This window comes from Neodiprion virginianus, chromosome 3 (genome assembly GCF_021901495.1).
Source record: "Neodiprion virginianus isolate iyNeoVirg1 chromosome 3, iyNeoVirg1.1, whole genome shotgun sequence".
NCBI classification, from domain to species: Eukaryota; Metazoa; Arthropoda; class Insecta; order Hymenoptera; family Diprionidae; genus Neodiprion; species Neodiprion virginianus.
Genome location: NC_060879.1, coordinates 2,706,576 through 2,723,271, shown reverse-complemented (window position 1 = coordinate 2,723,271; position 16,696 = coordinate 2,706,576). Strand labels below are relative to the sequence as shown.

The 16,696-nt window shown below is 35.3% G+C and overlaps 1 protein-coding gene across 40 annotated transcripts in view; it reads right to left on the bottom strand.

The window, feature by feature from the left end:
* LOC124300357 (longitudinals lacking protein) overlaps positions 1–16,696 on the bottom strand; it is a 101,964-nt gene that overhangs the window by 54,359 nt on the left and 30,909 nt on the right. Inside the window, exons 7-9 of one of the 40 annotated variants that reach the window (XM_046754370.1) lie at positions 14,498–14,542; positions 14,059–14,203; positions 13,104–13,253 (exon numbers count right to left, since the gene is read on the bottom strand). The exons of 26 other annotated variants lie outside the window; for them this stretch is intronic. In XM_046754370.1, the coding sequence (XP_046610326.1) occupies positions 13,187–13,253; positions 14,059–14,203; positions 14,498–14,542 (257 nt within the window). In that variant the 3' untranslated portion in view covers positions 13,104–13,186. Of the gene's footprint in view, positions 1–200; positions 548–978; positions 1,177–1,445; positions 1,801–1,895; positions 2,080–2,457; positions 3,045–3,626; positions 3,819–4,248; positions 4,429–4,990; positions 5,262–9,669; positions 10,121–10,344; positions 10,863–13,103; positions 13,254–13,459; positions 14,204–14,497; positions 14,543–15,228; positions 15,568–16,092; positions 16,476–16,696 lie in introns of those variants that run through there. 13 more of the 40 variants (XM_046754339.1, XM_046754386.1, XM_046754340.1 and 10 more) reach the window with 13 other exon arrangements.

The following is a 16,696-nucleotide window of genomic DNA, read 5'->3' as shown; positions in this document are numbered from 1 at the left end:
GAAGTAAGTTTGAAAAACACTTTTATAAATTAATGACAGAATAAGCAAAAGAAGAAGAAGAAGAAAACGAAAAAGGGGGTGAAATTCGTGTTAATAATTAGAAAAATAACATATATTGTTGACGAAACATAGTGCAACATTTTCTCGAATCACTTCGAGCTAAGTGGTGTTCGAAAAATGGCATATATCAATTTTATTTATCCCCATGTTGTGTGTACATGATTAAGACCTAATTGCAAGCCAAAGTTTTGCTAAAGTTTCAAATCAAGGGTGTAGACTTCTAGTCCCGGATGCTTATTTCTCACATGCCAATAAATGTACGAAGTCTGCTTGCTTCGTAATTTACAATACGGGCATTGAAATCTCGGTGGATGTCCACAGTCGTAGTTCACGTGTCGGTTTCTGTTACCTTTGCAGGAAAAGTCGCGTTTACATTTTGGACACATGAATCTGATATTTTCATTGGTCTGATTTAACTTTGATTTAACTGTGTGACAGTGTTGCGATCGTTTCTTCAATTTAATACTTGCGTCTCGAGTCCGGAGCCCTGAAACAAAGTTGGAAGAAATTTATTAGTCAAATAGTGTAAAGCAACGGTCGGATCAGAAATTCAATAGCAGAGAAGTACAGTGTCTTCTGTGTCTGAAATAAAACGAGTTTTATTTACTTTAACCAGGCAGATTTTACATCGCATTAAGACAAACATACAATAGATCATTATTAAATTCACACCCCAATAGATCGTACATGATGCAAATAGTAGGAATTATATTCGATATTTTACTATTAGCAAAATCGATTAATAAAAATAAAAATTATCAAAATATTATAATGAAATTCATTTGAAATAATGCCACATTCAGACTCCCTCGTTCCCTCCATCTGAAACGTTTTTCAAGTCAATGCAATAAACTGCCGCCTCGGAGTGTTTATTTCGGATATGCTTGTAGATGGTTTGTTTTCGCTTTGATTTTATACCACAATGCGGGCATTGAAATCTTGGATCCAAACCGCATTCGTATCTGACATGCATCCGCATTGACTGAGCAGATTTGTAGCCGGCGCCACACTTTGGACAAAGTACACTGGTAGATGCAGTCGAAACTCTATGTCTCTTGTCATCGAGGTCCTCGAATAACATTAGATCAGGTGTTCTTGGGATTATGCCGGCCTCATCTAAAAGTAAATAAAAGGGTTTTAGTTATCCGGAATAATTGGTTGCGTTCCATGTCGTTTCACGACAATATGGTTAGCATCTAATGCATTGAGAGGCGAAGAGCGACTACTTTAGAATGAGAATTAAACAGGAAAGAAGAATGAAGGATTCTTATGATATTAACGTATCGAGGTACCTACTGTTGAATTTGCTAAAGTAAAGTAGCAGACATCGTTGGAGTAAGGAGAAATTCGTGATACAGAGAAAATAAAAATGTATTCTGCCCATGTTTATGCTGTTCAATTAGCGTTATTGGATTACTTTATTATCAGTAATTTGCACCCCGGAAATGCTACCTTGTTTACACAATGATTGCGGTACTAAAACATTATTCGTCATTACATCTGTACAATAAAGTGTGGAATTTTGGTGAAGTTTTTTTATGTGCGCCCAAACTTGTGTCCGTTGTCTTAATCGGCTACCACAATAAGGGCACTCGAATCTCTGAGGTACGCCGCACTCGTATCTGTAGTGGCGTAACATGTGGCTACGCCTCTTATACCAACGACTGCAGTTTGGACAAGGATGTTTTTCCATTTCAGAATACTTGACGTGCCTCATGAAATCAAGATACCCGTGGTTCCCTGAAACCAGACGAAAATTAATTTTGTTAGTAGTTTTTCAATCACGGCTATCAATTATAGAGGACTACAAAAACAGAAAAAATCTTTCTATTAACTCTGTCAAATCCACGTAACACACAGGCTGATTCGGATGCAGGCTTCTGATATGTCTGTAAATGTGGTCCTTTCTTTTGTTAAGAAATCCACAGTGCGGACATGCATATTTCAACTGTAGCGATGAGAGCACGGAGTTCTTTCGTTGCACGTATCTTGGATACAAAATAGCAGCTACCGACATACCTGCAAGCATCAAGAGTGCAATTTGAAATTAGTAAAAATTTAATCGTGCTTATGTTATAACACAGAATACGAAGAATTTCACAAGCGCGCCTTTACCAGCCAGCTTCCGCACACAAACAATACAATATTAGTAACATTTCCAACTCAATAAGTTAATGTTTAGTACTGATTTACGATTGCACATGCCAATTTACACCAACGAGCCAGTTGTTAGGTATATTCGAATTTACAAGGAGGCAATAAATAATTCGCACATACCCCAAAGGAACAGGGTGGTAGTTAACACAGTGGATTGGTTCACGGATGACGACGGGGTAGACTGAAGATAAAGTTTCGGTTTTATTTTTACCTAATTACAAAGTACATACTTTACATAATATTGCGATGGCCTAGTGCTTCCTGGAATTTTCAAGTCGCATACTAATCGAGGTAAATCTAGTATGTACAAATTCCTAAATTCTTATGCGATATTCCAATTCGTCAGGACAGTTGGTGTGGTAGTCAAGAAATACTGAATACAAATAACACAAAAGTGGTACAAAAATCAGTGAGATTTGAGTGATATTATATAGCAAGTGATGTTACATCGATTCCTGGCGATGTAAATGACTCCATCGATTCTCGCGGCGAAAAATAATAGAGCATAAATGCTGATCATTTCAATTTTATTCCCTGTCATACGATAACATAGATTCATTTAGAATACATTTGAAATTCTCCTGTAAAAGTTGTTTAAAATAATTTTCTGACTTCCACGGGCAAGTTGGGATGCCACCTTCTTACATGTCTGTAAACGTTAGACGACGAGTTGTCTTTTTTTTGACAATAAGGACACGAGTAACGAGGCATCTGTCCACACTTGTGTCTTATCATATCCCACATCCTTCTGTATCCCGTGTCACACTTATGACATATATAAGCTGTAACCGACGTTCCATTTGACCAGTTGTTTGGCATTTGAACATCTGAAAAAAAAATAAATATCATTCATCTTATGGTGCGATGCATCGTCGTCTAGACATAATAAAATCAAACCAAGTAAATATTGTCTTTGGCAATGTACTAAGACGGTGGGGATAAGAGTTGTTTGTCATTAGGGTAGGCACGGTGAATGATATTTGAAGTAAATAACAGTGTAAATACATTATGTCGAAAAGAATGTTCAAGTATTCCGTAAACACGAATATCTTTACAAGTAAGTCAGCTTTATTCAAACCAGAAACAGACGATTCAATTCACTTATAAATCGCAGAGAAACATCAGTAGTGAAAAGTGCATCGTATTTCTGTTAGCGTACCTACAATTTATTAACTTAATATTACGGACATGCATAGTACTTAGACTTGAAGTTTTTTACATTAGTTGGGTTCGGTGGGATTCGGATGGCTGGACACAAGGAGTATGCGCAATAACAAAAATGATTTCAGACTAGAGTTTATAAATTGTGATGGGCAATCCATTATGTCTCAATCTAACATGTCTGTATATATTTGAGGAGCATTTGTCGCGTTTGCTGCAGTAGGGGCATTTAAATCTTGGCTGTTTACCGCAATCATGTTTAAGATGTGATCTTAGAGTTCTTTCGTAAGTGTAACCGGCATTACAGCGTGGGCAATGATACGGCATCTTATAGGGATGCGAATTTAACGAGTCTCCTGCGTGTTTCACATCCGTAGCAGTAAGTTCCATATTTGTTTGTAGCACGTTCCACCAGGTGGCATCAATTAACGATGACTGACCTGTAGGCAATAATTTCAACAAGTTAATTTCAATGCAAATTAAATTTCGAAAAATATTTACGCAGCCAATAGCTTTGGAAAGCAAAATATATCGATATCATAAATGCATGTGTAATATAAGTGAAGAATCGTCAGGATTTAACTAGTGAAAATCAAACAATAATTTCTGTAATGTAATTGATAAATTAATAACTCTGTGATTATGTACGGTCGGTAGGGGCTGATTCTGTCGTTTTATTTTACCAATATCGTGTCCATTACATTAGCCATGAAAAAAAATTTGCAATGGAATCGATACGCGTGACATAAATTAAGTTGAATAGATTATCTTACACAATCATTTCACATTAACGTATCATTACTGCTCAATGCAGTTTCTTGGCGTAATTTTTCAAGCCAGGATGCCACCTACTAATGTGCCTGTATATGTTATACGCTTTCTTATCCTTTTTGTCACAATAAGGACAACCGAACCTTGGATCTTGACCACACAAGTGCCGATAATGGGTCATCATATTAGATTCCAATGTGAAACCGCTGTTGCATCTTGGGCAGAAGAATTGCTTCTTTGATTTTTCTGTCGGATGACATGTCGCTAATCTGTACTGCACTGAAAAAGTAAAATAAACTCATTAAAAACAACTTGGCGATCCGACTTACTTCCATCGAATAATCTGTACTCTAGATAAGTAAAATCAAAAACAATTTACTCCCATTGAATAATAAAAATCTAAAGGACACAATGGGTAGAAACGATATTACATGAAAACAAACTTTTCAACAGACGCTAAAGCGGTATTGTAAAATAAGAAGAATTAGTGATGTGACGGGAAGGAAACAGCGTAGGATGTTACTTCGTTAACTGATGCATGATATTTGTGGAACTGCTGTGACGTTATTGAATGTTTCAAATAACTCTTTTCAAATTCAGAAAGAATAGACGAACTTGATTTTAACAATACAAGATACAGTACGACTTCAATATATTTATCTGTATACTTGGAATTCACTCTCTGAGTTTAAAGCAGCCGCACAATCATTCTGAAGTATTGGTCAACATATTTATTTCCTTAAATGGTATGCGTTGAAATTTTTTTTTCCGTGGAAAAAAAAACGACGTTTTCATATTTCACTACATTATACCAATGATCCCTCAATACAGTTTTACATACTTCAATTCCATGTTACAATGCTTGGTCCGTACGTGTCTATAAATTGCTTGCGTATATTTACTGCACATGTCACAATACGGACATTTGAACCTTGGTAAATCAACGCACTCTATTCTATAGTGACGGGTCATTCCGTTCCAAGTACGAAAATTCCTTGCACATTTTGGGCAAGGAAAACCCTGTTTAGTCAATGAGCTAGTTGAGACTTTCAAAAAACCTCGCGACGGCCTTAGAGATGGTCGTATTTTACCCACGACAAGTTGGCGGTAATCTGGAAATATAAAGGGTTGTCTGTTAGTTAATAATGAAAGATGAATAGTATTACCGCGGTTCTTACTTTGAAATGGCACACAGATTTCTTACGCCTAATTCGTGCAAGTCCAACTTTCTGATCCCGAAACTTCTTCACCAAAATAATAGGAAAGTGATATATTCAAATCATGATTTGCATCGCACCATCAAGTGGAAACAATAACTGTGCATATTTGAGATTAAGATACGCAAATATGTTCGCCAATGCTTAGAGTGAAATTTCAAATCATGAAGTAATACTCCCATAAAATGTCATTGCAAAACTAAACTATTTCAATTACACACATGTATTCTAAAACAAGGGATACACCGGATAAGGGAAAAATAATTGTTACAAATGTAAAGTGTTTTATTAATACTAGAAACATGTCTTACGATTATGGTCAAAGACATTTAATCATTACCTGGTTGCGGCTTGAAAAATAATTAATCAAAGTAAATCACATAGCGTTGGTAAGCTTCAAATATTTCTTCTTGAGGTTTACTTCATCATTTGTACAGTATCAAAATAATCTCGAAGCAGTGACCGGTTCATTCGGATGCAGACATCTAATGTGTTGATAGATATTAGAGGCTTTTTTACTTTTCAGCGAGCAATATGGGCATTGGAAACGTGGCGCTTGCCCGCACTCGTAGCGATAATGGCCAAGCATCGTATCCCGTCTTCCATAGCCGTTGAAGCACATGGGACAGTGGTACTTTCCCGTATTCAAATTGAATTGAAAGTCGTTCTTTCCTTTTTGTTTCTTGGAATTAGTTGTGTGCTTGACATGGTGAAAACCAGCCGGTATATTTCCTAGAAAAATTTTAAGTCTTATTAGTTGTAATAGAACTTGTGTGTATCGTACGTGATGAGGGTTTGCGTAAAGCCAATTGTCACAAACTGCATGCACTGATTTCTGTTCGTTTATTTTTTTTTTTTTTCAACAAAAGGAAAAGTTTCTAACTACTTAAATTTAGAGTTTATCATTAGAAGTTTTATTAATCTACTACTAAGATATCATCAAACAAAGTTATCACCTACTTCGTACAAGTAATGTTTTTTCAAAGAAATACTCAACGCAGGTAAAATAATATTTATTTTCAAGGATTCATAACGTCACACATTAACGATGTATAGAAAAGGTTGTCAATGATTTACTTAAAAAATACTTCTTAAAAATCACATCATGCAGCAAAAATCCTCAGCGGGAGAAATGAATGCAAGCATACGTACAATACTTGTTCTTATGTAATCGAAAATTGTAAGTAGTAGCTATTTATTTGTAATTTGTTCACAAAATACATAAACATGTCATAACTTTTATCGCGCAATTCGACATACTCAGTACAATACTTTGAAGATAGGAGCTAGTGTCGGGTGTACTTGTTTGATGTGAGCTTTAACGTTGAATTTTCTCCTGCTCAGTTTTCCACAATATGCACATTCAAATCTGGGCTGTGTTCCGTTACACTCATATCTGTAGTGCGCTGTCATTGCGCTTTTAGTCGTATAACTTTTACCACAATTTGGACAGGGATGTCTTTGCCTTTCAGGTTTTCGTATCGGAATATTTTTGTACCCAATGTATCCAGGTAAGAAGGCTGTAAAAAAAAATGTTTCAGTGTTAAACAAATTAAGACATTACCCCAGTCAGTACGATTAGCTCTCGCTCTGTTTCCATTTGTACATTCTGTTTTCGCACGTTATTTCGCTGATATTTAATACAAGACGTTTGTCAGCTGGTTTGCTCATGTCAAACGGTTCTGAGAAGAAGTACAAATAATGGTATAGGTACAACATGCAAGCAGAATAAATCACACATGCATCCAATATACATACAAATACCAGTAACCATAAAACGGATCGACAACTGATTAAACAATCTTCGCGCAACCTCTGTTTATAATTTGATAAAAGAAATTAAATATTATCCTTTATAAATGACTGCGTTATGTTTGTCTTGAATTGCTCTGCGTACATACCCAACAAATTGTAAATAATCATCGCACAATTTCTATTCATCGCATATACACCTGTTTGTACTTACGCTAATTGTTGCAAAATACCTTTGACATATGCTATTTTTTTTTCTTTTTCTAAGTTCTTTATTACGACAACATTTGGTAGTAAGTGATATCACGAATCGTATAATTCCCGTATTACACATTGCGGTGTCGGGCTTTATGAACCTAATGTAGCTTATCACCGGTTACAAGAATTCAACTTCATTCTCAGTATAACTTGCTTATAACGATAGCATGATTCGGATGTTTTAATCGCACATGACGATATATAGTGGACGATCTGATTGCCTGGCTGCCGCAATAAGGGCATTCAAACCTTGGCCCTCTTCCACATTCGTTTTTGAAGTGATATTTCATGTTGGAAACACGATTATAAGTCTTTTCACACTTTGGGCATTGGAATCTAACATTCGTCTCTTCAGCATCTTTCAACACTTGCTCGAGGTTCTTGTTCGGTTGTGAGCTCGGAACCCAAAGTATGTTGAATGTTGATGATTCTGTAACAAATTGAATGAATATAAGCTTAAAATACACTCGGTTTGAAGATAAGTACTCGTTTTAATGACAGAAGCCTGGAATCGTTTCACCGTTGACAAAAGAATTTGTCACTTCTTCGTCTTTTCGTTGTCTCTGTTACGTAATACATATATTCCAACGAAGACTTGATTATGTGTGCCAGGATATTACTAAGACATATTGGAAACTCGTTGGTCAAAAAGTATCTGATCGACGCACGTTAATGGTCAGAATCAGAGATAAGACATCTGTGCGGATATAATACATATTGTATATATTATACAATGCGATTAAGATTACTGTACAAATAAATACCCATACAAAGTTATACTAAACATTCTGATATACACCATAAACCTGATGTACTTTATAATTACTTTTGGTCTATCTACTTTGTTTTTCTTTTAAAATACAGACTTTAAAATACAAATCATAATACTTATAACTAATACATAAATGTATTTATTGCACTTTGTAAATGATAAGTTTATTAAAAAAAAAAATTACTTATCTGAAATAAATAGAATGGACTAGAACCATTTGATTGTATCAATATAATCTGACAAGTTTAACTTCACTCTTGGGATGTTTGGTGCGTACATGCTTGTACATATTCCCCGGCTGTTTACTCAGGCTCGGGCAATACGGACATTGGTATCTTGGCGGTCTGTCACACTCGTACTTATAATGCTGATTCATATGATCTTTACGTGAGTAGCTGCGTCCGCACTTAGGACAATAATGTCTTGTGCGATAGAGGTTTCTATGGCCTCGTTCATTTTTAAACATCAGCCTTCCTGAATCGAAAGCTGGCGGAAAATCTGAAAAATTAAAAGCTTCATTTGAATGAAATAAATCAGTTTGACAGGAGGGGCAATTAATTACAACTACTACACAGTGTTGTTAATGATGAAAGATTGATGAAAAATTAAAGTATACAAATAAATCACTCGAAGTTTGTTGGAAAAAGATGTTAATATGGTAATTTCTCACTGCCAGGGAATCGTTCAATTCTGGGAATTACGATGGAAAGGTTCGATCGAATAAGTATTACAGGCTCATTATTATGAATATAATTGACTAATTATATAATTGCTGTCAAATAATGTATAGACATTTGTGTTTCACGAAGAGCAGACTAAACACAGAAATGTTTCATTAAAAATTTTTATCGGTCATATAGGATGTCAATACATATTTCTGGAAATGTCAATGAGATAGACTTTGCAGTCTTTATGCACTCTACGAATGTGTTTATAAATATCCGAGGTTTTCTTTGACCGATAATTACAGTAAGGACATATGAAACGAGGCTCTTGACCACATTCATATCGCAAATGCTTCTTCAAATTCGGTTTCCTGTTGAACACGCTTGGGCACTTTGGGCATGGAAATGACATTTGGTTTGGTGGTTGCATTAATATTTTCGACTGGTCGATTGAGTAAGCTGTGTGAAGACCTGGAATAAAAAAATATTTCAATTAATATAAGTATACGATAAAAAAATTTCTTTCACTAATCTATATAAAGCAAATAAAGAATAGGCAAGAATCCGCAACGCAGTTCAACTTCCATCCTTCCATATTTGCGTACCAATGAGAAGCTAGCAACGACTTGCGTTGAGAGTGAGTGAGTTGTATTTCTTCCATGTTTTCTTTTATTGTTTGCGGTGCTATTTACAATTCAATATCATTGGACTATAGAGCAAATAAATTTCAACTAACGAATATTAACCAGTGACAAAACACATACAGACATGAATGTATAATTTTCCCCTAATTATGGTAAGGTGGTTTGATACATCTATACATGTTTACATACGTACATCTTTTTTTTTTTTTTGAATGCAAGAAGTAAATGATTACTACAGTCTTAATTTTTAGGGATAAAAATTTTTTCGATTTCCTGTGACGTTATGCCACGGCAACCAGTAATACTATATACGGAATTATTTCTGTAAGATTTACGTAGGCCAGTCTTACATTTCAGTTTTCATTTACGATTTATAAATGTCTATAACATAAACCGCATGACCCGGATGTTTCCTTCGCACATGGGCACGAGCATTCGACGGATGTCTGGCACGGTAAATACAATACGGACAATTGAATCTGGGCAACTGCCCGCATTCCAGTCGTATATGTGTCGTCAGATTGCACTTTCGATTAAATACACTGCTGCAATTATGGCATGGGAATTGGCCACTGTTACGAGGTGCCGAGATCGAAGACTTTCGTTGACCAAAACGTTGTCTGTAGAGTCTTGGCCAATTGTGGTCAACAGTACGCTTGAAATCTGTAAAAGAATAAAATCATTTTGTTAGGACTATTTAGTAAAAGTATAAGGATGAAGTGACGTAAAAGTACAGCAAGGCCGTCGAACAGACTTTGTCTTTATACTTTTTATTACCATATCATCGAATAGTGCAGTGACAACAGCAAAAACACAGGGCATATCTTTATTTTTCACAGGTACACGTAATATCTTTTCCATAATTATGAAATATAATATTTAATCCAAGAGAATAAAAATGGTCTAAGATAGCATTGCCACGATCAGAATATTTTCGGTGCGTAACATTGAGGTGCTTTTTTTTTCTTCACTGGTTGATGTACAACTTAAATCGATATCGATCAAGAATGAACAACAGGCTGTAAGATAGCTCGGCTCTGAATACTACGAAATTGTGAATTATTGATAGAGCACGAAAAATGTACATATACATTTAAAATTTATTATACACATGGTCGATAAATATCTACAACATATACGGTACAGCCAGAATGACTTCGGCGAATGTGAGCCTGAATGTTAGACGACTTCTTTGACAGATAGTTGCAGTAAGGGCAGCTGAATCGTGGCGACTGTCCGCACTCGAATTTCAAATGCTTTTGTAAATTGTTTTTTCTATTGAAAATACTGGTGCATTTTGGACAAGGAAACAATATGTTGTGTCTCAGAGCTACTGCGGCTGAAACGTTTTTATCCCTCATCCGATGGCAGGGCGTCTCGAGGGGAAAGGTAGGTCCTAAAATATCTGGAAAAAGAAGAATAAAAGTATCAACAATCGGCTTTTTTGAAAGTATAATACAAACCGGTGGCAGAATAACATGAGGATAACTATTATCTGCAGGTAACTGCCAGAAGTAAAATGTTATGCATTGTTATGGAAAATAAATTAATAATGTTGAGTGGATACTCGAAAAAAATGATTTTATTTCTACCTGATCGTACGAAATACAGGTAATAATAGAACACTGAAAATTCTACGGAAAAAACAAACGGCAATAAAAGATTTAGAAGATTCATACGTGGCTTTACACATGAAACATAATCTAAAGTGAAACTTCCCAATAGCGGACACCTTCTCCGCTATTCAGAACAACATTGACGAGTAAAATGTGCAGCTGGAGATTTTTACACTGGCCTTTCCAAAGCGGCGTTCGTTATTGGGAGTGGCCGCTAAGAGAAGTTTCACTATACGTGGAATCGAATTTGGCAGAATTGGTACCATTCCATATGTCGATACAAAAAACGGATTGGCCAGGGTGTTTAGTTCGTATGTGCATGTAGACATTCGATGCTCGTTTAGTTTTGCTATTGCAATAAGGGCATTGAAAACGGGGTGATTTGCCACATTCAAAGTTAAAGTGCCTTGTCAAGTAATTTTTCTTTGTATAGCCTTGATTACACTTTGGACAATAAAACCGTTTGGTGATAGATGTGTAACGCTGAGCTCTCCGACATTGTCTTGTCGACATTTGAGTGGATGGTCTCGTCGCACAAACAGCACCTGCAACAACGAAACAATAATTCGTCAGTAAAGATGTTTCGTTGCTCAATAATAATGATGAGTATGAATTCAAAGAATACACTATGAATTGAGCAAATCAACAAACAGAAGTAACGTTCAAGTTACCCAAGGAATTTTTCGTTGTCTGGTCTATTTGTGTCAATCCTTGAATTTCTGGCTCAATAAAGATTTCCCTGAATTTGTTGCAGTTCATCATCATTACAATATTCCTTAATAAGCAAATTTAACAAGTGATATTATTGGTCAAACTCAATACTGATTTATTAACAAACTAATGTTACGACGTACATGTTACACTGTCAAAATCTGTCTAGACATTCAAAACAGTTCATTCAACCTCGATATTAATAACTAATAATAGTTTACCGTAAATACATTCATTTATACAAAGTTCACCGTAGCATACTAATGCGAACAAATTAAAAAATTACACATAATTTCACGTCAGTCAAAAATTTCTCATCTTGTATTCATATTATCATGTACGCGTAAAAGGTTGTAATAGATCGATTAATTTCATTGTGTTGCATACCGTTACTTGGTCCGATCAATTATGTCTTTCAACGCCGAGAACTTTGATCTGAAGTCTGCAGCTAGGATGATATTTTCTGATATGTTTTCGGGTATAATACTTTTGAGTATAACATTTCTCACAATATGGGCATTGGAACCGCGGTCTTTGTCCACATTCGTATCGATAGTGTCTCGTCATGTTTGATCTGTGAGTGAAACTCTTAGAGCACCTTGGACAAAGGGCACCCTGTATTCCAACTCTCGGTGAATGTCCATACCTTGAGTTATAGAAACTCATGTCATCTGCAATCAGTGGAAACAATTACATCAGTAATCAGGCAACGATATGACTTCCCTACAGAAACTAACATGTAATACATTTCAACTATAAACACAAATTTTGAGAGTTGGAATACAGGTTCTGTAGAATTTTATTGGTCAATTTGTTCAACAAATTTTTTTTATCTGGTTGAAAAGCTATCTGTATGACATTTATTTTTGGACACGAAATAACAAAAAGAGCTGCACGAACATCGCTCGGCTGCTGAGGAACTTTTTTTTTTTTTTAAGAATCGGCGTAACCAGTCACATAACAAATTTGGGTTGAAAACTGGTAAAAATATGTGATAGACGTCACTCAGGATTTTGAAACACTCCCTTCTTTCTGAAAGTCGCAGTATAAATCGATGATGTACGCTTCTTGGTTCTTGTGGATGACTCGTACGTGTGAATACATGTTGGAAGATGTTTTACAAGTTTTTGAACAGTAGGGACACTTGAATCTAGGACGCTGGCCACATTGGAATCGGTAGTGTTTTCTCATGTCCGAAAGATTCTTGTAGCCGTGAAAACACTTTGGACAGATAAATTTTCTATGCTGATTATCGTAGTTATCCCGCAATGAGCAGCTGGCAAATGGATCAGATGTCGTCGAGGGTAGGGTTTCGATATGCCCGCCAGAAAGCAAATTGTCTCGAACATCGACTACATTGTTTAAGTCAATTTGGCGACAGTGTTGATAAAGTGAACTTGAGTTACTTATTGCTAGATCCATACTCATATCGTGATAAGTATCGCTGTATTCTCTGAGGTCCTCGTAATCTGAAAATCAATAAATCATGCCAATTAATTTAGTTGTTTCACATCGATATACCTGCATGCGAACCAATTCAGTTACCACTTATTAACTAACGATTTATACCAGGCTGAGAAAATCATTGATATGACATTTTATTAATGTAACATTTATACAAAGCAATATACTCCGAATTGTATCTTGATTCATTAAAAGAAAAGACAGAACTCCAATTTTGTAAGTACCGACAACTTGTCTTCATTGTTTTGTCTTCACGCTTAACGCTAAGTGGCCAGAAAAAAAGTTATTAATGAGTAAATTTAAACTGAATTATTGTACAAAAATTAACCGAACTATAGTAATACTTTGTACAGTCAAGGCACAAGCGTTGCAACAGGTACGATGGTCTTTTCCGCGCTGTATTTTCTACAGGCTAAGTCATCACAATAAGTTAAAATAAGGCTTCTAATACCCAGTTTGAGCCAATCAACGCAACGTCTTGTACTGGAAACAATTATACTTAGAAATTATTCTTGGAATATAAGAATTAAAAAATGCGATACAATGTAAAATATATTCCTTGGAATGAAATCCAATGAAAGTTTAGCATACAACCGCACATAGATGCCTTACAATGTTATGACTGCGTCTCTTAATTATTCATTATTAACTTGACTGCACTGTGGATCATTTATAACAACATATTTAGAATTTTGATCACCGTGCTGTACGCGTATATGTTTATTAACATTGAAACTATACGGGGAAACCAAATTGCACAGGGGACATTTGTAAATTTTTCGCACAGAGTTAGGATTGTTCGGACAGTACTTTCGACAGTGCATTGTTAAATTTCCTGCTGTGTACAATCTGTCGCAATGAGGACATCTTTCTTTTGCACTTTCCAGATCTCGGAACCAACTCAGCTGGATTGGTTTTCCTCCAAGTTTTCGTTGAATAACTTGTAATCGTCTTCCTGCAACATGGTGAATCCGAAACATTGTACAAATACCAAACTTTATTTAGGTCTGTATTTGTTATTGTAGATCAATTGCGAAAATCAAAAGAAACAGGCACTTGAGTCATGCGATGAATAGTACAAGTTTTCTGTTCGTACGTAAACCACATATTAATTTTCTTACAAGTGTTTATTGAACAATAGAAAATATCATTTGTCGGTAAAAATAATTGTCTAATTCGACATGTTAAGAGTGCTAATCAATCGTCAGAGTTCAAAGTTTTCAAAGTTAATTTATTGTTAGACTCATACTCATGTCATCATAGATATGTCCGTGTCCTCCGGGATGCTGATAATCTGGAAATGAATAAATTTAAATGGTTATTTTAGTTTTATTTTTCAAGATTAATTCGCATGCAATGAAATTTGAAACAAGCCGAAGAATCAGTAATTCACACCAGGCTATAAAAATGAGCGACATTCATACGGATATATAATTTTATTAACATAACTACTACATTTTTCTTTGGATAAAATTATGTTTGAAATAATAGAGAAAAAAAAAGAGCTCAATCTAGTTTACAAGGCCTTACATTTTTTAACTCATATATTTTCCCTCCCGAAGATAATGAAGACTTAATACTAAACGACCCGAAGTAAATTGTTGATTCGAATGGAATATTCGTGAAAAAAGGTACGCTTAATAAATATGTTTAAAAAAAAAAAAAAGAATATCAAGTTACTAATTTATTAATACACCATGCATTCAAGACGCTTCTAGTGCAACAAGTATAGAGGTACCTTTGCGCCATTTTACTAAACTAATTCACTAGAGGAAAATAATACTTGTATTTAATTCTGGTTTCGTAATACTAAAGCACTTCATACCGCAGAATACAATTCTTTAAAAGGGAAATTAAAATGTGAAAAATTATGTCCACCGATATTACTTGGTTCACGAGTATATATACATATATATATATATGGTACGTATACATGTATACATAAACATTTATCACATCTAATGAACTTTTTTTTTTTTATATATATTTTACTACATACACGTATATGTAAATGTTTTCAGTCACTGATTTATCCAAGGCGAATCCACGTAGCACTTTGTCCACGGTGTTTTCTACGTATATGTGTATTCACGTTGAAACTATATGCAGATATATAATCGCAGAGTGAACATTTATACGTTTTCCTATTAAAGTTTGGATTATTAGGACAATACTGTCTGTAGTGTCTGGTCAAATTACAAGGACTGTAAAATTTGCTGCAAAAAAAACATCGTATCTTTCCGTCGAGTCTTACACGAGTCCTCTGTGGCACAGATTTTCCACTTTGTTTTGGCTGAGCAGCTGACCGTGATCGTCTTCCTGCAACAAGACGAATTCCCAAATCTTGTACGACATTACTGCGTTTATTTATTTTTTTCTTTTAAGTTGATTTATCATCGCCTCTATTCGATATTGCAAACACTTCGCCAGATACCAGGAGAAGCGGTTCATTAATGCATGCAGCCTAACGTAAAACAACTCTATTTTATAAACCATAAATTATGATGTTAATAAACTGATGATACAGTAGAAACTTTATAACATTCTACCGTTATCTCAAAGTACTAGGTGATTTCGTAGCAGTGTATGCAAAATTCATTCGCACATGAGAAGTCACTGAGAAATTTTAGATAACAGTGACAAGTTATCAGGTCTCGACTGTAGGTAAGGAATATTTGTATCAACCACATATGTCGCTAACAGTGAGGAGAATACAAGCACTTAGTCGTACTTTGCGATTCTCAAACTTTATTCATTTAAAAGTTTACTTCAAGAGCTCGGTACAACCACAGATGAATGTAAATTTGTAACTTGGCACTTGCAATGCTTCGAGAAAAAAATTACTTGTAAGTGTATGCAATGTGCTGAAATTTCTGCAAGCACCAGCTGACTACTGGCATTCCAAAGGAGGAAATTATCTGTTTACGAAATACCGATATATCTAGCATTGAAATCGCAATGTTTAAGTCGTAGGTGTTGAGTAACATTGAAGCTATATGGAGAAACCAAACTGCAGAAAGGACATTTGTAATGTTTCGGTGCCCAATTCGGATTGCTTCGACAATACTCTCGACAGTGGTTCAGAAAATTTGGTACGGTAATCATTCTCTTGCAATAAGGACATTTTTTTCTTCCATTCTTCCTTTTTCTTTTTCTTCGTGTAATACGGGTCTTCTGTTGCTTTGGCATTCCGACTAGTTTTGATTCAGATGTCCAAAAGTGTATTCCTGAAACAATAGGAATTTCGAAATTTTATGTAACAATTACTACATTTTTTTTACTTTCCAGTTATTCATCATTCCTGATTATTTCACATAAGAATCATTTTGCTGAAACCATAAAGAGTGTTTCATTGGTGAATGCAGATGAAAGCTTGAACGACTTAACGTGGTCATCATTTCTGTACAAGGAAATTTGAACTCTGAGAAATAAGCGAATGTATTATGCA